This window comes from Moschus berezovskii, chromosome 24 (genome assembly GCF_049115385.1).
Source record: "Moschus berezovskii isolate FMDL1 chromosome 24, NW_MosBer_1.0, whole genome shotgun sequence".
Classification (NCBI taxonomy): domain Eukaryota; kingdom Metazoa; phylum Chordata; class Mammalia; order Artiodactyla; family Moschidae; genus Moschus; species Moschus berezovskii.
In genome coordinates this window covers 56,568,315-56,592,603 of record NC_142483.1, presented here as the reverse complement: position 1 = coordinate 56,592,603, position 24,289 = coordinate 56,568,315, and the positions used below count along the sequence as shown (strand labels likewise).

The window sequence follows — 24,289 nt, the reverse complement described above, 5'->3', positions numbered from 1 at the left end:
GCAGTGTGTCGGAGTGCTGGTCGTGTGGCTTGGGTGCGTGTTTTTCTCCGGCTCTGTTGGGAGGCTGCCCCTCTACGGTCACACGCATCATGTGTGTGTGTCTTGGGGACAGGGAGGGTATTTTTGTGCTGCTTTGTTTTGTGCTCGTTTTGTCATTTCCCACTAATTCCAGCGCAGTGTCTCAGCCTTGGTTGCATGTGGGAATTGTCTGGGCAGCTTCTGAGAGTCCTGGTGCCCAGGCCGCCCTCCAGAATGATTCAGTCAGCCTGTCTGCAGTGTGGAGTGCTCCATGAATTTGTTGAGCGCCCTAATGATGGATGGATTTCAGCACTGGCCCCAAAGTTGATAGCCATTAACAGAGGCTAACATCCTAAAATGCTGGAAGGCTGCATTCCAAGTCCTGGAGGCTTGACTTTATATTTAAAAGCAACAAAGCTTTCTAACCAGCAAATAGATGTTTGTCTGAAGCTACTCTATTAAAAAAAAAAAAAATCAAGTAAACAGAACATGGCCTGGCTTTCTTTTTTCCTTGCCCATGTCTTTTTGGGAAGCCCGAAGGGTTAAATTAGCTGTTTCACAAATGGATCCAAATCTAACCAGTGTAGGGGAAAAGAATAAACACACACACACACACACACACATATATATGTAAACACACACATATATATATGTGTATATATATATGTGTGTGTATATATATATATATATGTGTGTGTATATATATGTATGGTTTTTTTTTTTTTCCCTGTTGTCTTAGTCCCAAATGGAACACAAGATTCAGAGAACATTGCAGCCTGTATTTTTAGCTAAGTTTAGTTAGAGCTCTTGGTCCGGGAGACATTGAGAATTTCAAAATAGTTTGTTACCTCAAAATACACTTCCTGAAATGGACTTGAGGCCTGAGACGGATGAATGGGCTTTTTTTTTTTTTTTTGCTTCTATATTTATTGTACCACAAGAAAGCAAATCTTAAATTTATGTAAGTTTTTATTTTTAGAGACCCAGGAAACAGGTGCTCTGCCCAAGTGACAGAAGGCTGCGTGGCAAAATGTCGATGGCAGACTAGAATTCATGGGCAGGGAGCGGCGGGGGAGGGCCCTGAAGCTGTTCTTCTGGCCTCAGGCTGGAGCATCCTAACACAGGGCGGACCAGGAGGGCTTGCTCAGGCCTGAGAGAAGCACCGTCCCACTTCCTGAGGACTGGTCTGGTCCTGTGCCCCTGTGCCTGGGTGCCCCGTCTTTCCTTGTCTAGCAAGAAGGACCTTTGAGTTCACGGTTGTTGAGGATAGCCCGGGCTCGACCTCCTGGCTCGTACCTTCAGTTAGCAGTGCTGCCAGTGGAAGAGGATCTCTCAGAGGAAGCAGAGAGGCAAGGGTGTTATGCCCGTCAGTGCCTCTCAGTGTGCTGTGTGTTAGGGGACAGTTTGCCTTCAGCGTGTCCCTGGTGAGCGTGAAGGCCTCTCCTGTTGCTGGCACACTCTGCCCCTCCCTGCCTGGTGCCAGAGCCAAACGTGCACCTCTGTGTTTGCGCCTCCGTGGGTTAGCCAGTCGCCACCGATCAGCACGCGTTTTGGGTAGCATCCGTGTGACAGCCCCTCTTCTTGGCCCTGGAGAGGCAGCGTGGAAACAAGGCAGAGAAGGCCGCGTGGAGCTTGCGTTTGGTGTGGATTGGAAGCCACTGGGTGGTGGAGAATGTGCAGAAGATCAGACGAAGTCCTGTGATGGTACCCTTGTGGGCTGCTATAGGACCACGCGGTGATGTTTAACAGAGGCCAGGAAGGCGACAAGAGGGCCGGCGAAGGCCAGAGAAAGGGCAGGACCTGAGGCAGGCGGGAGCCCTGCTTCTCCTGGGAGAGGCCCTGGTGTCCTCGGGGGAGTCAGGGAAGAGAGCGGGCAGCTGGTGCTGGGAGGGCGGAGAGCAGAGGCAGCAGGCAGCAGAGCCTGGAGGTGGAGCTTGCTGGCACTCACGTGTGTTGTGTATGTGTGTTTGTCTGGGAGACACACTTTTATCAGCTGAGTTGGCTCAGGGCAATAGGGAGAAGTCAGAGCCAGGCTTTTCCCAAGAAGGCCCTGATGCTCTGGTGAGTGTAGGTCAGGAAAGCAGCGGCCAAGGCTGCCCTCTTCCCCAGGGTCTGCCCTGAACTGCTGCTACTGCTAAGTCACTTCAGTCGTGTCCGACTCTGTGTGACCCCACAGATGGAAGCCCACCAGGCTCCCCCATCCCTGGGATTCTCCAGGCAAGAACACTGGAGTGGGTTGCCATTTCCTTCTCCAGTGTGTGAAAGTGAAAAGTGAAAGGGAAGTCGCTCAGTCGTGTCCAACCCTTAGCGACCCCAGGACTGCAGCCTACCAGGCTCCTCCATCCATGGGATTTTCTAGGCAAGAGTACTGGAGTGGCTTGCTATTGCCTTCTCCGCCCTGAACTGGCTGACCCTTTTCCAGCAGCTGTGCTCCGTGTGACCCCGACCTGCCCGCTGCCATCCCGTTGGGCTCCCGCTTCCTCTGTGCCTGCCTCTCTTTTGCATTGCCCTGCCCTGGTCTGTTTTCATGTCCACCCACCAACTAAACTGTAATTTCCCTTAAGAGTACGTTCAGCAGCACCCAAACCATGTGGTAGGCCGAGTTGACGTCTCTGGATTGACTGCGGAGGTTTTGGTGGAAGGAGTGCCTTACGATGGTCAGTGACAAAGGCAAGAAGTTACCAGGCCTCCCTGACCCCAGCCATCCCCACCCCTTGCCGGCTCTCATCCCAGCCTTCTCCTCTGGTGAGGAGGTGTTAGCAGCCTTTCTCCACGTTCATTCTTCGTGACCGTGTGTTCATCTGACATCGCGTCCTATCAGGACTCCGTTGGTAGCTGATTACCTTGGCTCACCGTGTGATGTGTCTCTCTGCTCTTTGCAGTTAACAGTGACATGATGGTCACTGACCACAACGGTGCCGTCAAGTTGTCGCAGCTGTGTAAGTTCTGCGACGTGAGATCGTCCACCTGTGACAACCAGAAGTCCTGCTGGAGCAACTGCAGCATCACGGCCATCTGTGAGAAGCCGGAGGAGGTCTGCGTGGCTGTCTGGTGAGGTGCCTCTCAATGCTGTTCACTCCTCCCCTTATAAGCAGCGCGCACTCATGGGATGGAGAGTCACGTGTCTCGTCTCTTCAGCACCTGACCCGTTTCCCCCGCTTCAGACCCTCTCTCAGTTATGCAGTGTAATTTCTCGAGATACTCTGTACACTTTCAAATACACACACCCCTTCCTTGAGTCAAGGAGAGGGATTTGCCTCTTGCCAGCCACTTAAGTGACAGCCCTGGGGACCCTGCAGTGATGCCCAGGGCTCTGTTCTCAGGCAGACTCAGCCCTGTCTCACGGAGATGGACGGTGGGCTGCTGCAAGAGGGACGCACTTGTCAGAAATGGGGCAGCGATTCAGGGCGTCAGGACATAACCCGTTCCTTCGTCAGCAGCCTGGCCAACGCAGCACGCCGCCGCTGGCCAGACGCCGTGTCTTTCTCGGGGCAGGGTCTCTCCTCCCTCCCTTTCCCTGTCTCTCTCTTTCTCTTCCCCCTCCCTATCCTCTCATTATTACACACACACACACACACACAAAATCATTAGATTAGCACGTAGTTATTAACACATGTTATGAATTGGGGATCAGAGATTTAAAAAATGGTGATAATTAAGAAAGTTCTCATTATATAAAAAAAAGTATACATTTGTTGATGAAATGTAATATTTTGAAGACTTATTTGGATGGTTTCAATATATCAGCTATTTTTTTTTAAAGTAAGCTCTGTGTCTCCTGGCTGTTAGCAAATGAGAATAGCCACCCAGTTATCTTTGCCTGCTCCTTTGGGCAAGAGTCTCCGGAGACTTTCTCCAGACCACGTGCCCACAGTAGATATGAGAGCCTGGCACATTTCCCTACCCACCAGGGCGTGAATCAGGTTCTTAAGAGCTAAAGGGATACACAGCCAAGACCTGTCGTGGTGGCTCGCCATTACCTGCCAGCTGCATTGTGTCCAGCTCTGAGCCCTGCTTTTGCAAAAGCGTTTTGACAGAGGTGGTGTTCGAGGAGAGGGACACGTGTGGTGGGAGGTCCAGAAGCTGGCGCAGGGCTGGCGGAGGCAGGGAGCCAGGCTAGTCAGTAAAGAGGATGTGGGGTCTGCGGAGAGAACTGCAGGGCTCTCGAGTGGGAAACGCCCTGTGGTTGTGCGGAAGCCTGCAAGGCTGGAGAGACACGCAGCTTTTCGAAGGGGATGGACAGACAGACTTGAGCTCAAGGTCAGCTGAGGTGTTCTCCCAGTCGTGGTTTCCTGCCGGGGGGCAGGCGCCCCTCTCTGGAAGCATCAGGCCATGTTCAAGAGGGGGAGAGTGGCCACTGGTCGGGTTCAGGGCAGGAGGCTTCAGGCCCCAGACCGGGTGACCCCAGGCTCCTCCTCCGTGTCCGTTCTCTGCTCACCTTTGCTTCCATAGCTACTGGGGATGAGAACTTAACTTCTGCACCAAAAGCAGACTTTTTCATTAAGGGCGGCTTCCCTACCCCCAGTCCAAGTGCTGGGGTAGAAGGTGAACCACGCGCTCCTGGCATTGATGCTTTGCTTTCTCCAAAGGTGGGAGCGTGTGGCGCCCCGCTCTGTCCCCTCCGTGTTTCAGATGTAGAGTGTTGTCTCTGCCTGTCTGCAGAAAGACGCATCCAGAGGTGAAGGAGGGGGTGCCAGTGTGGGCGCTGTCCTGTGCCCGCACCCCCGCAGCACTGCGGCACTCCTGCCACGCCCTCCAGGGAGGGCCCATCCCCTGCGCTCGCCAAGCTGGAGTCGCTCTGCATACAGGGACCAGCCGCCTAGAACTGGCTGGTGCAGGGACCCGAATGCTTGACCGCATCGCCTCAACTTGGGAGGCTCTGATGGGCCCTCCCTACCCACAGCCGTGCAGAGGGCAGCCAAGGCCTCATCACGGACCCCTTGCCCATCTGTGCAGCTTTGCCCCTGAAGGGACGTTTCCCCAAAGCAGCTGCGCAGAGCTCTCACAGCCGCGGTGTGTCCGAAGCAGCTGCCGGGATGGACGCCCGCTCTCTGCGGCCGCTCTGGGCTTCTTTTCACTCGTTCGTTTGCTGAATTAACGCCAGCAGTGCGCTCTCACCGTGTGAAATGCTTCCGTCCTTTTCAAGGATAGAAATACTTGGGAACCGATATTAATTTGATTACTGTGGTTCTTTTGTCATGGGTATTGACAGTCTCTTCAGTTGCAGGACAAAGAAGTGTGTGTTTATTTCCCTGTGTTTTTCCTTTCTGTGCTTCAGTGAATCCAAAATGTTTTGCACAGTGGGCCCTGTCTGTCCGGGGGGCACTGTTATAGCACGGAGTGGGGGAGGCCCTGAAGGACCTTACGGAGTCTCAAGTATTTTTTTTTTTTTTTTTTTTGACACATGTATATGTGTAGTGAAAGAAGTGAAGTCTCTCAGCCTTGACAGCCCCTTTGTGACCCCATGGACTGTAGCCTGCCAGCCTCCTCCGTCCATGGGGTTTTGCAGGCAGGAAAACTAGAGTGGGTTGCCGTTTCCTTCTCCTGGCATCTTCCCGACCCAGGGATCGAACCTGGGCCTCCCGCAGTGCAGGCAGTTTCTTTACCATCGGAGCTAGCAGGGAAGCCTGTGTATGTTTGCGTGAATCCATATAGTGTGTCCGCTCTTCTTTAGGCTCTTCCTCCATCTAGGTCGTTGCGCAGCTCTGAGTAGAGCCCTGCGTTGTTCAGCGGGTCCTCGTGGCTGTCAGTCACGTGGCACAGTGCGAGTGCGTCAGTCCCAGGTCACCCCCCGGCAGCACACGTGTGTTTCTGCGTCCCTGACTGTGCTCCTGTTCTGCCTCGGGTGCTGGGGTCGAGCCCCCTCCCTGTGGTCCCGTTCTGCGGTTAGTGGCGCTGGAAGGTGAGGGCTCAGAGAGAACCGGCCCAGGGCTCTGGAGCGGCTTTTCTTCAAGCTCCCAGTTTCTTCCTTGTCCCATCCCAGGGCCTCTGGAAGCTTCGCGGAGCAGCGATACCATGCCCTTCCCTGGGAGCCTGGAGGACTCGCGTGCCTTCATTTTGTTCCCACAGTCAGACATGGACGCCCCAACACAGATGCACGCACACCCGTGTGCATCCCCGCCTGTGTGCCCCTCGAGAGCACTGCGGTTCCCTCCCCAGCCCGCACCCTGTGGGGTAAGGAGGGCCTCTTGTTTCGTCAAGACCTCCCAATAACTTGGGGGTTAAGGAGAGGATTTCTTTTTAGTGTTTTTCAAAATGATTTTTTAATTTTATGCAGTCCTTAAAGGTCACACTCCATTTACAAGGATTGGAAAATACTCCTATATCCCATCCCTGAGTGTGTCTCACCCCCGGTGGTCTGTGCCTCCCACTCCCGCCACCTCCCCACCAATCTCTTCTCTCCTTGTGAACCTGCTTGTGTTTTGTTACATTCACTGTTGTGTTATGTTTCTTAGGTTCCACATATGAGCGATGTCACGCAGTACTTGCCTTTCTGTGTCATTTCATTTAGCATCATTTCCCCCGAACCCATCCATGTTGCTGCAAATGGCAAAGGTGGGGGCATCTCCCGACTCTCTGCTGAGCTGCGCTCCAGGGTGCGGTGTGCAGGGACGGTCGGTTTATGCTGTCGGCACGGAAGGACGCCTTGCGGTTCCTTCCCACGTCGCTCTGTATTTTCCTTCATGTCCCTTTCTGTCATGCGGGAAACCACAGTTCTTCATCTAGGAAGTTTCTTCTGTCTCCAGCCCCGCCAGCTGCTGGCTGGGATGGCACCCTCACTCATGGAGCCCCGGGCCCAGCAAACAAAAAGAGCAGAACCACAGCCTCTTTGCCAGATGCACTGGCTGAGAATAATTGAGCTAGATTCTGTCCAGCAAACTAGGGATGCATTGGGAGCCTCACAGGGTGGTCAGGAGGGAAGGTTTAGAGTCTCCTCGAGGACCTAGCCGTCTCCTTTTCCCCACGCCCTCCCTCTAATGATTGAATGAGTGAATTAAGGCTTCAAGTGTACATTTCCCAACGGGTTAGTCCCCAAGACAACCCTCCTGTTAGGATCCTAAGTGGGCTCTGAGATAAGCAAAGGGAAAAGTGGAGTGGGTGGGAAGGCGCAGGAGATGCCAGGTGAGCTGTGAGAGATGGAGCTGTGAGTGACGGGAGGCAGCGCCACTTAGAGACGACGTCCTGAGGTTGACACGGCCCAGACCGCCTCCTTGGGGTCTCCCTCACCTGCCTTCTCTGCACCCAGGAGGAAGAATGATGAGAACATCACGCTGGAGACGGTCTGCCACGACCCCAAGATTGCCTACCATGGATTCGTCCTGGACGATGCTGCTTCTCCAAAGTGTATCATGAAGGAAAGAAAGGGGTCCGGAGAGACTTTCTTCATGTGCTCCTGCAGCTCCGAAGAATGCAACGACCACATCATCTTCTCCGAAGGTGAGTGTTCCTCTCCGGACAGTCTGCAGGCGCAGGTACGTCCTTCCGTGGCTGGTGCTGGGAGTGGGCTCACAAGCCCCCTTACTTGCTGGGCAGAGGGGCTTAACAGGGTCGGCTCCGGTCTGTATCCATCTGGCTCTTGGGAGCCACATTATGATGCTTCACTGAGAAGTAGTTTGTGTCACCCAGAGCTGTGGTTCTCCAGGCACAGGGCCTAGAAAGGCAGTAGCGGCATCGCCTGAGAACTTGGTAGAAGTGCAGGTTCCAGGCCCCAGCCTGACCATGGAACCGGAAACTCTGGGCTCGCATCCAGCAGTCTGCATTTAAACAAGCCTTCTGGGTGATTGTGACGCCGCTCGAGCTTGAGAACGACTGGTCCAGCGGTGGGCAGAAGCTGCGTGATTCAGGAAGAGCCGCGTTTTGGGTCAGCTCAGATGGCTGTGTGCACGAGCTCTCTCCTCGGGTTTGCCTAAAGGGTACTCAGCCTTTGTTGCGTTTGAGAACTGCGGTGCAGAGGCAGTGAGGACACCCCACCCTTGGAGCCCAGCTCAGCCAGTGCCCGTCGGGGACGCTCAGCATCTGGCTCAGTGTGGAAGGAGGGCACCCTTCTTCAGTGTAGAGAAATGTTCAGTGATTTTAAGGACAAAGGTAGTATATGTCCCTTATCAAATATACAGACAATCCAACAGTATACAACAACTTCTCTGCCTTTCATCCATATTAGCCTTCCTTCTCTCCCGTCTTTCTCTACTCTCTCCCTCTCTCCTTCCTACTTTCCCTCCCTCCCTCCATCTGCCCATCCGTCTGTCTGTCCACTCACCCGTCTGTCCATCTGTCTGTCCATCCACTTGTTCATCTGTCTATTCATCCGTCCATCTGTTATTCTGTCCATGCATTCACCCACCCATCCATCTGTCTATCCATCTACCTGTCCATCCGTTCATTGCACCCACTCATCCATCTTTCAGTGCAAATAGTTAATCATACCATAAATATTACCTGGCAATATTTTTTTTTCACTCAGCCACTTTTATTCCTTTTCTAAACAAGATAATATATGTAGATTGTATATATAACCTATTATATGTAGCCTACTGTAGCCTGTTAATTGCTGTCTAGAATTGTATACGCACACCTTCTGCAAGTGACATAACCATTCCCTTGTTGACAGACTGTTTCAGATATCTCCAGGATTCCACTTAGTGCTGCACTGACTATCTTAGTAAAAACATCTGACACATTTGTGCTAATATTTCTGCAAGATAGACTTCTAGAAAAGAAATTTCTAGGTCAGAGATATGCACATTTTAAATTTGGATAATTGCTATTAAATTGTTCTCATGCCCCCAAAGATACATAAACATATGAATTTCCATCTACTTTCTCCAACACTGGAGATAATGTCTTTTAATTTTTCCAGGCAGTAGTGAAAAGAATATTCTGGTTTTAGGGTTGTAAATCGGAATAAGGAAAAGTTATTTTACCCTCAGTAGGTCCAAGTCAATAAAAAGTCCTTTTGGAACACAGGTGCTGGGCTAACGCACTGCCCCTCCTGCCGTGTGTGCCGGCTGTGGGGAACGACAGGTCTCATGCGTTGTGGAGCCCCAGGCACTGCAGCCCCGCCTCTTTCTCCGTGTCCTTTAGCCAGTTTCCCTCCCTTCCTGCTCAGCTTCCCATCCATGTGAAATTCTATGAGTACAAAGGCAGGTATGTATACTTCGCTAGCACTTTTCAAAGTCACTCCTCTCTACTTCATCCTACAAGCATGCCACTTCGTTTTCTCCTTACGTAATTTAAGTTAGGAGAGATGCTGTAACTAGATTTAATCACACTAAAATGTGGCAACCCTGGTGTTCTGGTTTACCACGTTAACCTTCCCCAAGTACCCTTCACCTTTAAAAAGAAGGCCCAGGCTAAGCGAAAAGAATTAATCCCTAACAGTGGAATATCCATTCATATTTACTATCATCTGTGAAATTTTCTCTCCTTTTGCATACTGGCTTATCCACAATGGAAGAATTTATTTCATTCAAAGGTGACGGTTGACAAGTGGCTTGAAAATTGGATATACTTTATGTGTGTGTGTGTACTCCTGTGAGTTCTTAAGGTGTTTATGACTTCAGTTTTCAGTGTCTTTCAACTCTTGTGATAATCATGGGCACACGTTCATGTTTTCCCTGTTATTCATTATCAGACTGTTTGTTTCCTTGTGAGGTGAGATAATCAGCATGAAGGCAGTTTCTCATTGTACAATTCAAGAACTCCAGCACAGCTGATGACTCAGATAGCTGAGTGATTTCAGAGTCTTCTAAAATGCTCCAGGGAGTATGCTTAAAAATAAGTCTTTCCTCTATGGTGGGATATTTTCCTCACCTATCAAGTATCAGAACACTTTGGGACCGATTTTTCTTATTGCCACTATTTCTTCTTCATACTAAAGAATCAGTTCAGTTCAATCGCTCAGTCGTGTCCGACTCTCCAGTGAAAACTTAAAAAAAAAAAGAAGTCTTAAAAAAAGAAGACCTATAATGTGTTATTAGTAATTACTGCTACATAGCGAAGTGACTCAGTTATACGCCCACCCCTCCCCACACACACATTCTTTTTTATATATTCTTTTGTGACTGATCATAGGAGATTGAATACAGTTCTCTGTGCTCCACGGTGGGGCCTTGTTGTTTATCCATTCTGTACATAAAAGCTACATCTGTTAATCCCACCCTCTCAGTCGGTCCTCTCCCGACCCCTCCCCCCTTGACAACCACCAGTCTGTTTCCTGTGTTCATGCTTCTGTTTCACAGATAGGTTCATTTGTGTCATATTTTAGATCCCACATGTGTGTGATATCTTACAGTGTTTGCCTTTCTCTTTCTGACTTAGTATGACCATCTCTAGGTCCATCCAGGTTGCTGCACACGGCACTGTTCCTTCTTTTTTGTGGATGAGCAATGCTCGATTATATATGTGTGCCACCTCTTTATCCATTCATGTGTCGATGGACGTTTTGCTAACATTGCCAAACTAATCGGTCAACCCAGGAATGGTACAGTTGATCTTAAACCTGGTCATTTGGAAATGAGCTAAGTAAGCTTTACTCAGTCCTTTCGTGTGACAGAATTCCTCAGTGAAATAGGGGTGTTTTTCCATAGTGATAGTGAAGTCATTTCTGTGTGTGTGTGTGTACTTTGTGCCAGTGTGGACCTCCACGTAGAGAAGGTGAGGTGCCTCTTCAGGAACATTTCTTTGGTCTCCATGATAATGTTCTCGTTACTTTTTCTGTGGAATTGTAACCATACTGTTGCCTAAAGCAGGAAGACAGTAGGAATGCTTTCAGGATGCACCTCACAAGATGCTGTTCTGAACTGGATCTCTGAGGGAGCTGTCGGGTAGCCTGAGGAGCCCTGGGCAAAGAGAAGAGAGGCACTAAAGGAGGCCGCCTGCATCATTTGCTCCTCAGCTGTCTACTCTGTTCATCTGCGGGGCTGAGAAGGCAACTCGTGGCAGGTTGAAGGAGGCGCGCCTTTTCTCTACTTCCAGCCCCCGAGGCTGGATCCCTGGCCCTCCCATTCTCCTCCAGACGTAGAGCTGAACTTCTGGAAATGGCAGGGCCCCTTGGCCATGTGGGAAAGGGCATTAGCAGTAACCTCAAGCCTGGACTCTGAGAAGTTTGGTTTCAAGGCCAGAGGCCCAACCCCTTCTTAACTGGTGTGCAGCATGCCCAAAATCTGGGTTGTGGAAATTCTTGGGTGCTTTGCTTTGTTTCCTACAGTCCTAACTTTGTTTGACATCACACTCTAGCATTTTTTCAAATTTACTCAGGTATATTTAACAAATAAAGCTGTAGATATTTAAAGTGTACATCATGGTGACTTGATATGCATACACTTTGTGAAAGGATTTCCACTCCCTGCCCCATCTAGGCAGTTCACATATCCATCACCTCACATATTTATCTTCTTTGAGTGTGAGATCATTTAAGTTCCTCTCTCTTAGTAAATTTCAGCTGTACAATAATGCTATCAACTGTAGTCACTGTGTTTTGCACCAGATCCTCAGTGCGCGTTCATCTTGGCGCTGACAGTTTCTGCCCTATTAACCGCCTCTCCCTATTCCCCATCCTCCAGCCCATGGCAACCACCTTTTTTTTTTTTTGCTGATTTTTTTCACATTTATTTTGCTTATGTTAAATGTGTGTATTCTTGGATTCAGTTGGACCTAAATTTATTTCTAATGTGGTTAAAAAGGACTAACTATAACACTGCAATCTGCAACCATCTCTCTGTTTTTGAGTTTGCTTTTTTTTTTAAGATTCCACATGTAAATTATACCACGAGCTATTTGTCTTTCTCTGTTTGGCTTATTTCATTTAGCATAATGTCCTCAAAGTGTACCTGTAAGACACAAACGGCAGGACCCCCTCTCTTCGTGGCTTAATATGCACACCACTTCTTCATCTGTGCATCCCTTAACAGACACTTAGGTTGCTTCCAGGTCTTGCTGATTATTCATGAGGCAGCAGTGAATATGGAGTACAGGTATCTCACTGAGATCCTGTTTTTATTTCTTTGGATAAATACCCAGGAGTGGAATTGCTGGGTCAAGTGGAAATTCTGTTTTTCTTGTTTTGAGGAACCTCCGTACTGTTCCCCACAGTGACTGCACCAGCTTACATTCCCATCAGCAGTGTGGGGTTCCCTTTTCCTCACGTTCTTGCCAGCGCTTGTCATCTCGGTCCTTTTTAGGGTCATAACTTTTTTATGCTGAAATGAAGCCCATGCACTTAGCTCGTCCAAACTTTTCATTTTACCTACAAAGAAATGGGTTTTTACAGAGTGATGTAAATTTCCCAAGATTTCACAGGTGGCTCTCCACCATTTGTCTATGGGAGAGTTGGATAATTTGGTCTGTTTTTGAGGGAATACCACCAACCTCCCATGTTCGGGGGTGGGAAGGTTGCTTGTTAACAACTGTCTCACCCCGTACAAGGCTATGGACACACACCTGGTCGCTGAACTGCACCCAGACTTCCCATTCAGCCAGTCTGAGGCAGGCAGCTCAACCAGAGGCTATATCGTTCACGGGCTTGTGAGAGGAATGATCTTCACAAATGATGACTATTGGGATGCTCATCTTTTGAGACGATCGTGGTCTCCCCAGTGAGATTTTCTGGGTTCAGATCCCAGCTGAGCCATTTATAAGTGGTTTGTCCCTGGATGAAACAGTTTCAGTTTTCTCCTCTGAAAAATGGGGATAGAAAACAGTGCTCGCTTTGAATAGGATTTCTGTGAGGATAAATGTGTTTATTCATGTGTGGAACGTAAAATAAGTCCCGGCAGAGAGCAAGTATGCGATACGTTCTGGCTGTAAAGAGTCACTGTTGTTTCCTTTAATCCATTTGAATCTTGTCTTTGAATTTAGCCAGAGGAGTGAGGTGCTTTGTACCAATGTCGTGTTGCGTTCTCCTTCCAGAAAATTCCTTCAGCGGACACGTGTATAGGTATTGTCCATCATCAGCAACAGCCTGGGAATCAGAGAATCTGTCAAGAACGCTGTTGAGGAAACTATTCTCTGCATTGTCACCTTGCTGAGGAAGCCGGGAGAAATTTCTCTCAGCTCTCTGCCTTGGAAAGATTATTCCCTTCATGAAGGTATATTTGCTTCTGATCTTCAGGACACCTTGAAGCATAGAGAGCTTCAGATAGAGCAGGGATTAGCAAACTTCTTTGCTAAAGGTCCTGATTATTTGGGGCTTCACAGGCCAGAGAGTCTCTGTTGCAGCCACAGGCAGTGTGTAAACAAGTTGGACATGGCTGTGTTCCAATAAAACTTTATTTACAAAACATGGCTTCGGGCCAGCCCCTGATGTGGATATCATGTTTTGCTGTATTTCTCCCTACAGTGCTGACTACCAGAAAAGCTTGAGTCATGCTTCTGGCAAGTATGTTGGTGTGGATTTTGTATACTGACATCACCCGTTTGCCAGTTTTCCTACATCTACTTTCCATTTGTCTTGATTCCAGCTCCCGTTCTTAATTTTTCTTGGCCTTTCCCCTGACTGCATCTATCTCTAGGTTGCATGAGATTTTATATTTTTACAGGATGGACCTGTCAGTAACTACATCAGTTATACCTAATTAACTAAGAAACCGGGGCTCTAGAAACCACTCTGACTCAGGGTTCACCCGATGTGGTTAAACAGCGACGCAGGCTCCACTCAGCGACTTGAGTGCCACTGGCCGGCCGCGCGCTGCCTGCAGGCCCCAAGGTACCCCAGAGAGCGAGGGGCCAGGGCTCCTGGAACCCACAGAGTCTCCTTCTGTCCTCTCTCATTGTTGTCGAGTTTCTCTTAAATGAAAACAGACCGTTTGGTTTGCAAGCCTAAAGCTGGCAGGAAGACAGATGACTTTTTTTTACAGTATCAGACACGCGGTTTCCTGTCTCTGTTTAACTTGCTAGCAGATCATCTCAGCCAGCGGGGTCCCCGTGGACCTGTGTGACCTTAATCCTGCCACTTCCCGCCACCCAGCAGACCCGCTCTGAGGGGGGACCACGTGGCTCGCGCGCTCTGTGGACGCGTCTTGGTTTGTGAGGCAGGGAGGGCTTGACGCGCTGCCTCCTTCCTCTCCAGTCTCACTCTGCGTCCCTTCTGCTCCAGCATGCAGGGGCTGGTTCCGTGGGGAAGCGCTGAGTTTCTGCCGGTAAAGCAGCAGCAGAATGCTGGTGCCGGGTGGCCCTGAGTGAGCGTGCCCTCGCCACTCAAAACAGCCGGCTCGCCAGTTGGGCCTTTTGGTTTCAAGGAAGACAAAGCAGATTTACTTTCTGGTCTCAGTGCAAAAGGAAAAAAGTAAGTGTGGAAACATGGTGCAGAAAAGTTGTTAGATGAGAAAGACAATTATGGATTGAAGTTCCACGTCTCATTCCTGGGAAAAGAAATCAGTTATTTGAGGTGATGACTCAGTGCTGAAGGAGCCTTGGGTCATGAATGACTTAGAAGCACCCCCATCCCCCCCCCCCCCGCCCGAATCCCCACCCCCCAGAATCCCCAACTACAGCCCATGTCTGGTCAAGGAGACGATAAAGATCATACATGCCGGAGGGCACAGTGACTCAGTCCAGTGAGGCTTAGCGTGTATTTGAAGTGTCTTCAGGCAAAGCAACTGGCTTCTGTAGTTTTTTTTCCCTTTTCCCTAAGCAGCAAAGTAAACAAAGATGCTTTGAGGCCATGTGTGGTTGCCGGCTGTGAATATTTCTACCCTGGAACCTCATTCTGACGTGAATCACAGCCGAGTGGAATCCATTAAGGACACAGTCTGTCTCGAATCCCAGCCCCTGGATGTGAGCGACCAGTGAGACGCTTGGGCCAGTGGGGCTGGCCTTGTTACAAGGCTCTCCTCTCACAGCTGCCGCCTCGTGTTCTGTAAACAACACACAGATGGGTGACAGTAAAAAGGGTCCAGGAGACTGTTTGCTCCTTTCCAAGTACCCCAATGTCCCACCAGTGGAAAAACACTGGAGTCAGCTAGCCACTGGGAAACTGACCCTCATTTCCGCCCGTTCTGAACCCCAGAGGCTGTATTTACCTCTAGTTGGACATCTGGCTGACTGGTTTTTTGGAAAACCTTTTCTGATCCTCAAATAACTCTTGCTCATTGCTAATTATATAAAATTTCAATGTTCCCAGCAATAATTATGCCTTACAAAAGCTAATATTAACTTTTAAAGAAATAATACATATTTGCTTCTCTACTTTAAAATATATATATAAGCCTCTATCGCTGGGTCCAGTGTCAGGAACAATGGATCCTACATTTAGTGATTAAAATTCTTTTCATGACTTCTCTTTTTCTGGGGACCTTTTCCTAGTCTCCTGTCAGGCTGAGTTCGTTCTTGGCCTTGGCTGCACATTGGAAACACCTGAGAAGCTTTAAAAACGACTCATTAACTGGGTCTTAGCCCTGCAGTTTCGGACTTAATTGGTCTGGGGCCTGTGTCAGGATTTAAAAAAAAAAAAAAACATCTCGCCAAGATATTCTAATATGCAGCCAGTGTTGGAAACCACTGAATTCAAGACAGTTTGTTCTGCCAAAGGGATTTATATTTTTCAGCCTGTTCCCCATATAACCTGAAAGAGGATGGTGACAATTAGAGTGGCGGCCCCCACAGGAAGCAGCCAGACTCAGCCCTTGAGGCTAGAGGAGCAGAAGAACCAGCAGGACACACACCTGGGTCGGCCCTTGCCTGGGAATAGCGGAGAGGCCCTCACGGCGCTCGCCACACTCCTCAGCCAAGCGCTTAGCGTGGGGCCAGGGGCCTCCCGGGTGGGCGTCTCCGAACCGGCGAAACGACACACTCCGGGCAGGCTCATCCGCATCCCGGAGAGAGGGCAGTGGTGGGGGCCGAAAACCAGACACAGCCGGCCTCAGGCGGAGCCAAATGGAAGGCAGGGGTGGAGGTGTTTGGGTAACGAGACAGATGTTGGTGAAATGCACAACTGATGAGCTTTTCTAAAGCCTCTGGCCTCCCTGTTGGAGAAGATAGTGGGGTCACTCCAGCCCGATCTCTCTACCTTCAGGTCTCATGAAAACGCGAACGTCCCTGAGACAGGGAGGCCCAGAGGGTTCCTTTCCCGCCAGGGAAGAGAATGCGAGAACTGGCAGCAGCGGGGAGGGGGTCTACACCAAGCCCAGGCTGGGTGACGCTCCGAGGGCTCTCCCCTGGACGGGGTGGTGAGGAGATGCTGCTCCCGAGGGCGCGGGCCGGCCCGTGCAGGGAAGACGCCGTGAGGCGCCGCCGTGCCGCGGGCCGCGCCGGGCCCTGCCTGCCTGAATGACCAGTGGGGACCGCCACACCACGTCAGATGAGGCCTGTCAGTTCACACAGCTGATTGCAAACAAGCAGCGTATCAGAGAGCGGGCTTGGCATCTGCTCGGCGGGTTCAGACGTGCGTTCAGGTCATTCTGAAACTGGAGGCTTGGTGAAGAGAGTGAGAAGGAGACTTGAGAGCACTCCAGCGAGGAGTCGTCTTCACGCCTTGCTCAGAGCGGCGGGAGGCCTGCGTCACTACACTCCACATGGCGGAGCCGGGTCTGGGGAAGCGCCACGGAGAATCTGAGAAACAGGAGCGATTTCGGAGAACAGATCACTGTATACTCAGAGAAAGGACCCAGTGTATATGGGGTGCCTGCTCCTTGCTGGGCGGGCAGATTTTAGGGTCTGATAAATATGAGTGTGATAAATAGGTCTTTTCAGGAGTGACTGAAGAAAATAGAGATGTTGAGCCTGAAAAAGATGATTTAGGGAAATGGGCTAAATGCCCAGCAACAGTTGGAGAACTCCCATCCCATAGAAGAGGAGGGAGTCATTGTGTTGTCTTTAGCTTCAGAGAATAGCAGGAAAGCTGGTAAGTGGGCTTACAGGAAGGCCATACCTGGTTATAAAGAATATGTTTTAGAATAACCCTGTGTTAAGACTTTCTCCTAAGATGTCTGTTGGGGTTTAGAGTATGGGATGACTTACTCTAGAGTATGGGAGTGGAGTCCCGCTGTGGTTTCCTTTATGGCAGGTTTCCTCTGCACCTCTCAGGAGTGTTCTGAAGAGGTGTCTTTCTGGAGTAGACTGCCTGAAAGACCCTTTTCGGGGGAGAGAGGAAGAGAAGAAGTAAATAATGTAGGCTGTGGAATGGGATGTTTGAGGAGGGAAGCAAAAGCTTACTTTTGAAATATGTACAGTTAGAAGAAAACGATCAAATGGGCTGGAGAGAATGCCATCATTTGGGGAAAAGTGTTCTCAGAGTCTGCCTAGAGTGTCAAACAGTGCTGTCCACATGCTGGAAGTCTATTTAAGGCCTGCACGAGCTCCTGGCCTTCTGTTGTTTAATTAAAGTGGTTTTTTACTGTTTGGCTGAATTTGTTTACTTTTTCTTGAGATGATGGATAGGGAATTATATCTCTCTCTGCACTCCTCCTGCAGTTTTTCTACTGGAACATTCTCATGAACCATTTTCTCACTGGCTGGCAGAGTATGGTTGTCCTAGGGCTTTGCCAACAAGTCCTGTCTGTGGAAGACTCCCAAGGGATGTTCGCTGAAGCAGTGCTTTTCAAACCGGACTGTGTGAGTGAGTCTCACAGAGGCGCTGTCACACGCAGGTCTGCTGCCACTAGCACAGGGCTGAGATGCTGCGTTTCCCTAAGTCCCCAGGTGGTGCCTGCTGACTGCACTGGTCTGAGGGCATACCCTGAAGAGCAGCGTTCCAGGAGACTCTTTTTGTACCATGCCGTCAGTATTTTTAAAGATGAGAAAATATACAAAATTTTGGAACTCCCAAGTTAGAAAGTATGTATATATAGCAACTCCCGGATTAGAAAGTATATATGTAGTATGATGGATGAGGATGTAAGGGAGAGACGGGGCAAGAACAGAGGAAAGCCAATAGCATGTGGATGTCACAGAATAAGGAGGCAGTTTGCTTTGCTTCTTGCGAGATCCCGTATATTCTCCTCTAGGGGTCCGTGTCCTGCAGGGGCCTGGGCTGCGACTCAGTAATGCTTCCCTTGTATGTTGAGTGAACACACTTGGAACTTAGCCAGTAAATGTTTACGGGATGTTGGTACCTTTTGTTCACTTTCAGCATCTTCTTTATTATAACTAGGTCCAACATCACTCAGTTTAGTTCAGTTCAGTTGCTCAGTCGTGTCCAAATCTTTGCGACCCCATGAATCACAGCACGCCAGGCCTCCCTGTCCATCACCAACTCCCGGAGTTCACTCAAACTCATGTCCATCGAGTCGGTGATGCTATCCAGCCATCTCATCCTCTGCCATCCCCTTCTCCTCCTGCCCCCAGTCCCTCCCAGTATCAGGGTCTTTGCCAACGAGTCAACTCTTCGCATGAGCTGGCCAAAGTATTGGAGTTTCAGCTTTAGCATCGGTCCTTCCAATAACACTCAGGATTGATCTCCTTTAGAATGGACTGGTTGGATCTCCTTGCAGTCCAAGGGACTCTCAAGAGTCTTCTCTAGCACCACAGTCCAAAAGCATCAATTCTTCGGTGGTCAGCTTTCTTCACAGCCCAACTCTCACATCCATACATGACCACGGGAAAAACCATAGCCTTGACTAGACGGACCTTGGTTGGCAAAGTAATGTCTCTGCTTTTTAATATGCTATCTAGGTTGGTCATAACTTTCCTTCCAAGGAGTAAGTGTCTTTTGATTTCATGGCTTGGTATGTGGTAAAACTGAGTTTTGCCTCTGGGAAAACAGAATTCAAACCAGACAGCCAAAAAGCACCTGCCTCTCTTCTCTTAGTATAGCCAGACTGCCTCCCACCATAGCCTTCTGCTTGTTGTTTTTTTTTTAATTGAGGTGTAGTTGTTTTACAGTGTTGTGGGTGTCTGAGGTGTGCAGCAAAGAGGCTCAGTCATATATACATGTACACACACACACGCGTATTCTTTTTCAGATACTTTTCCATTGTAGGTTATTACAAGGTATTGAATATAGTTCCCTGTGCTATATGGGTCCTTAATTGTTTACCTGTTTTATGTATAGTATCAATTGTTTGTACCTACTAATCCTGTATTCCTAATTTATCCCTCTCCCACACTTTCCCCTTTGGTAACTATGTTTATGTTTGAAATCTCGGAGTCTGTTTCTGTTCTGTTAATTCGTTCACTTGTATCAGTTTTTAGGTTCTACCTGAAGTGATATCATATGATACTTGTCTTCCTCTGTCTGACTTATTTTATTTAGTATGATCATCTCCAGGTCCACCCATGTTGCTGCAAATGGCATTATTTCATTCTTTTTAATGGCTGAGTATATTCTATTACACACACACACACACACACACAGCATGTCTTCTTTTACTGTTCATCTGTTGATGGATAGTGTGGTGGCTTCTGAGTCTTGGCTATTGTAAATAGTGCTGCAGTGAACACGGGACAACATATTTCTCTAGATACATGCCTAGGAGTGGGATTGCCGGATTATATGGTAGCTTTGTTTTTGAGAAACCTCCATACTGTTCTCCAGAGTAGCTGTTACCAACTTACATTCCCACCAACAGTGTTGGATGGGTCCCTTTTCTCTGCGCCCTCCAGCATTTATTATTTGTGGATTTTTGATAATGGCCCTTCTGATCAACGGGAGGTGGTACTCACTATAGTTTTGACTCACTTTTCTTTAATAGTTAAAATACTGATCATCTTTTCATGTGTCTTCTTTGGAGATATGTCTATTTAGCTCTTCTCATTTTTTTTTCAGAATTAAAAAAATTACGTATTTTTGGCTGTGCTGGGTCTTCATTGCTGTGCGGGCTTTTCTCTAGCTGCAGTGCATGGGCTTCTCTCACTGCAGGGAACTGGTTCCAGGACACATGGGCTTCCACATTTGCAGCACGTTGGCTCGGTAGCTGTGGCTCTGGGGCTCCAGAGCACAGGCTCTGTAGGTGTGGCGCGCAGGCTTAGTTGTTCCGCGGGCTGTGGGGTCCTCCTGTGTCAGGTTGAATCTGTATCCCCTGCATCGGCAGATGGATTTTTTACCACTGAGCTACCAGGAACACCCCGCCCGCTTTTTTTTTTTTTTAATATTGAGCTGCACGAGCTCTTTGCATATTTTAGAGATTAATCCCTTGTGGGTCACTTCATTTGCAGACTTTTCTCCCGTTCTTTGGGTTGTCTTTTTGTTTTGTTTATGGTTTCTTTTGCTGTGCAAAAGCTTCAGAATCCCAGGTTCTTAAAACCAGCTTCTACCACGCTGCTTCCTCTAAATATACAGAACGATAACTGTCAGTTTTTGTTTTTGTTTTTTTCTTTCCATGCTGCATGGCTTGTGGGATCTTAATTTCTTAACCAGGGATAGAACCCGGACCCTTGCCAATGAGAACACAGAGTCCTAATCACTGGACTGCCATTGTAGAATCTACCTTGATTATTCTTAGGGGTTTCTATTGCCTGATAAAATATTACTAGTTTAAGTCTAGAACTTTTCTTCTAGACTTCTATTGACAATTTTTTCTTCAAATTGTCAATAAAGGCAACTTGTAAGTGTGTATTAAGAAAATCATGAAATCGAACCTCAGCTCAATGTAGTGTCTGGTTTAGAGGCAAAGGAGTAACATGAAAAGTACAATACCTTGCTTAGATTTTAGACTTGGAAAGCTCAAGAGAAGTTTCCTTCCAAGGGCTGCAAGGAGTTCAGGGTTTGAAATTCAGTCACTTTTGGGTAATGTCCTGCACAAAATGTGACCTTAAACCCCAGGCAGCAAACAAACACAGCAGGGCAGAGAGGTGATTTGGGGATATACAGGAGACTTGGGATAAAAATTCTCAAATAAGCTGTTTTAAGAAAATGCACTTTGTGTTGGTCTCTTTGGAAATAATAGGGTTTTGGGACTGAATGAAGAGTGCTTTTAATATTGTGAGCTTGTCTTCCGATGCCACATCATCCCTTTCAGATAAATTGTATCGTCAGAAAGGCAGCTACCTGTCAGGGCTCTGTGCATACAGTAGATGAGCAAGCCCAGTGACATCTGGAGACTAAACAGCACTGCTAGGGAAAAGGACCGGGTGACATGAGCCCATCTGGGTAACCCTTCTTTCCTGGGGTGGCACATTCCACCATTCTGCCTCCCAGCACTGGTTGGTTGGGATGCAAGTCACATTGAGTAGAAATAGCTGTAGTTGGCCTCAGTGCCTGAACTGTTTTTCAAAGGAATGCATTTGAAATATCCCCGTTAGAATAAGCTTTGCTGAAGATTGTTGGTATATATTCCTTATGGAGGCGTTTTGCTTTATCATATACTTTCTCTGTATCTACCGAATTGATCATACATTTTTTTTCTCCTTTAAATTATTAGTGTGGTCAGTGATAGGGGTTGTTTTCTTTGCATATTTGTTTTTAATTTAAAATAATACTTTTATAGCTTTGGCTGGATTTGGATTACTATCATTTTTATTATTGGCGCTAGTGGTAAAGAACATGAATGCCAATGCAGGAGACACAAGAGACAAGGGTTTGATCTTCCTGGGTCAGGAAGATCCCCTGGAGGAGGGCATGGCAACTCACTCCAGTTATTCTTGCCTGGAGAATCCCATGGATGAGGAGCTTGGAAGGCCATAGGGTAGCAAAGAGTCAGACACGACTGAAGCAAGTTAGCACTGCACAACACACCATTTTTATTTAGAATTCGTTTTTCAAATCATAGCAAGTGAGATTGTTCTGTAATTTTCATATATTCTTTTTGTTTTTGGTTGTCCTATTTTCAAAGAATGAGACACAGTGCTTTTCCTATTTACTGAGTTTGGCTGACATTGAAATGACCTATTCCCTGAAAGCTTGGTGCCTCTCAGCTTCATCTGAGATGGGTGTGCATTAGGGGCTTTGAGGGGAACGTTGTTGCTCCCATGTTTTTGGATACTTTCTTTCCCAGTTTCTACTGGGAAAAACGAAACTTTCAGATGAGCTGAAAGAGCGCAACCATGAGCCCCTGTGTACCTTTTCCCTTTCTATTTACCACCTTCTTATCCCCGTGTGTATTTTTGGGGGTGGGGGTGTATTACAGTCACAGTTCAGTTTCCCCAAAGCAGTGGGGTCATTGCTGATCCAGTCAAGGACCACACATGGCCTTCAGTTGTTTTGACTCTTCCATACGTCTCTTGTTTTTGTGACTTTGACTTTAAACAGGTGGACCATTGATTTCACAGAGGCACATTCCAGATATATCTGATGGTTTAGACGGTGGGCAAACATTTCTATAAGAAGTCCACTGGCATTTTTATTATAGGAAGTTTAGGGGGTTGACAATTCTGCAGAAAACAAACTCTGACATGTGTATCCAGTCATTGGTACTAAAAAATTTGACAGTGAATCATGGGCTTTAAAAAAGATTCAAAATTATAGTTATACTCTAGAAAGATTTTTAACTACTCAATTCCTTTAATGTTTGTAAGATTATTCAAGTCTTTCTTGGCTCAGTTTTAGTAAATTATACATACTCACTTTTAGGATGCTGACCATTATTGTTTAAGTTTTCAAACTTACTGGCAAAAAGTATTTCAGGCGCCTGAGATTCTGTCTTCTCCAGGCCTCTGCTGCCCTTTGCTGGGTGTCAGTGTCACCGAGGTTCAGCTGCTGTGTTGGTTACTGCAGCAGAGTCTATTCAGAGTGTTGTTGATCCCGCCTGTGTCTTTGTTTTCCAGTCCTCTGATTTCAGCGTTTCTCTTTACTCTCCTTCTCTTTGATTGTATACTCTGATCCTTTCTCTAAATGTTCATGTTGAACTCTCTGTTGGCTGGGGATCCTGGGGGCTACCATCAGCATCCTTCCTGAGGGACACTCCCCCTGCAGCTGGCCACTGCCTGCCACGCCAGCCTCCACTGTTCACACAGGATCCCCGTGAGTGGGTCTAGGAAGTGACCTGCCACGCCAGCCTCCACTATATACACAGGATCCCCATGAGCGTGTCTAGGAAATGACCTGCCACGCCAGCCTCCACTGTTCACACAGGATCCTTGTGAGTGTGTCTAGGAAGTGACCTGCCACGCCAGCCTCCACTGTACACAGAGGATCCCCGTGAGCGTGTCTAGGAAATGACCTGCCACGCCAGCCTCCACTGTTCACACAGGATCCCTGTGAGTGTGTCTAGCAAGTGACCTGCCACGCCAGCCTCCACTGTACACACAGGATCCCCGTGAGTGTGTCTAGGAAAAGACCTGCCACACCAGCCTCCGCTGTTCACACAGGATCCCCGTGAGTGTGTCTATGAAGTGACCTGCCACGCCAGCCTCCACTGTACACACAGGATCCCCGTGAGTGTGTCTAGGAAATGAGACCTCATTCAGATCTAGCAGCATGGCTACAGGGTTTCAAAATAATCCACGTGAAACCAGCATTTGGCATTTAGTAGGTTCTCAATAAATGAAAGCTGTAGTTTTAATATCACCATTAACCCAGTGACTTTAGCCAGGAAATTCTCCCTTCCCCCCAGCCTCTCTCTCTTGAGCACAGCTTCCTTGTTTGGCTCTCAGCCAGTTGCGTATATATCCTGTTGCTTTAGATGAACATGCTGGTGTGTGAAGGTCTCTGTGGTTCAGTGTCACCGCCAGCTTCTAGAAGCTCTGTGGTTGTCTTGCAGTGATCACCAGCGCACCGAGGCGTACATCTGTAGGAGAGCGAGAGCGAGCATCTGTAGCCCTTTCTGTTGCCTGGGTCACTTCATGTCTTGGTAAATTTCTGCCCAGACTGCTTCACTGAGTCAGAGGAATTGCAGAGCCAATTCAACTAGTGAAGTAAGAGCACATCTCTCACAGTTAGCTCTGTTGAGAGCTTGGTTTTTATCAAGATGCATTAAAAAATCCACATCGGCACTTTTACTCTTGACCTTAATTTAATGTCTTTTTCACTATGTGATTTTTTTTGAAGAAAAAAAAAATTATAGAGATTCAGTGTTAAGTTCCTTTTGGCAAGTAGAGATGGATTTGGGCCTCACAGAGGACTTGAAAGAGCTTGGGAGTGACCTCTTTTCATTGTGGTGTGTGTGTGTGGGATTAGGCAAGTTGTTTACTTTTAAATGACTCAGGAGGAACCTATACCAAGGAATTTCCCCTTGAGGTTTTCTGCCAGTTTGTATGTTTTTATGGCATACTAACATTTATCTTTGACGTTTGTCCTTAAAAAATATTTATTTATCAAGATTTGACATTTGCAAATGGCTCTTTATTTGCAGCTCACTTGGGCTCCTGTATGTGGGACACATTTGGTTGGAAATTTCTGGAATTATTAAACAGCCTGTTGGGTCCACTGCTGGGGAGGCAGCTTGGTGTTATGGGGAGAACA

At 48.1% G+C, this 24,289-nt stretch overlaps 1 protein-coding gene across 1 annotated transcript in view; it reads left to right on the top strand.

Annotated features, from left to right (window-relative positions):
* The window catches only part of TGFBR2 (transforming growth factor beta receptor 2), an 89,852-nt gene that overhangs the window by 32,852 nt on the left and 32,711 nt on the right, over positions 1-24,289 (top strand). The window contains exons 2-3 of the mRNA XM_055414759.2: positions 2,901-3,069; positions 7,265-7,455. Coding sequence (XP_055270734.1) covers positions 2,901-3,069; positions 7,265-7,455 — 360 coding nt within the window. The remainder of the gene's footprint in view (positions 1-2,900; positions 3,070-7,264; positions 7,456-24,289) is intronic.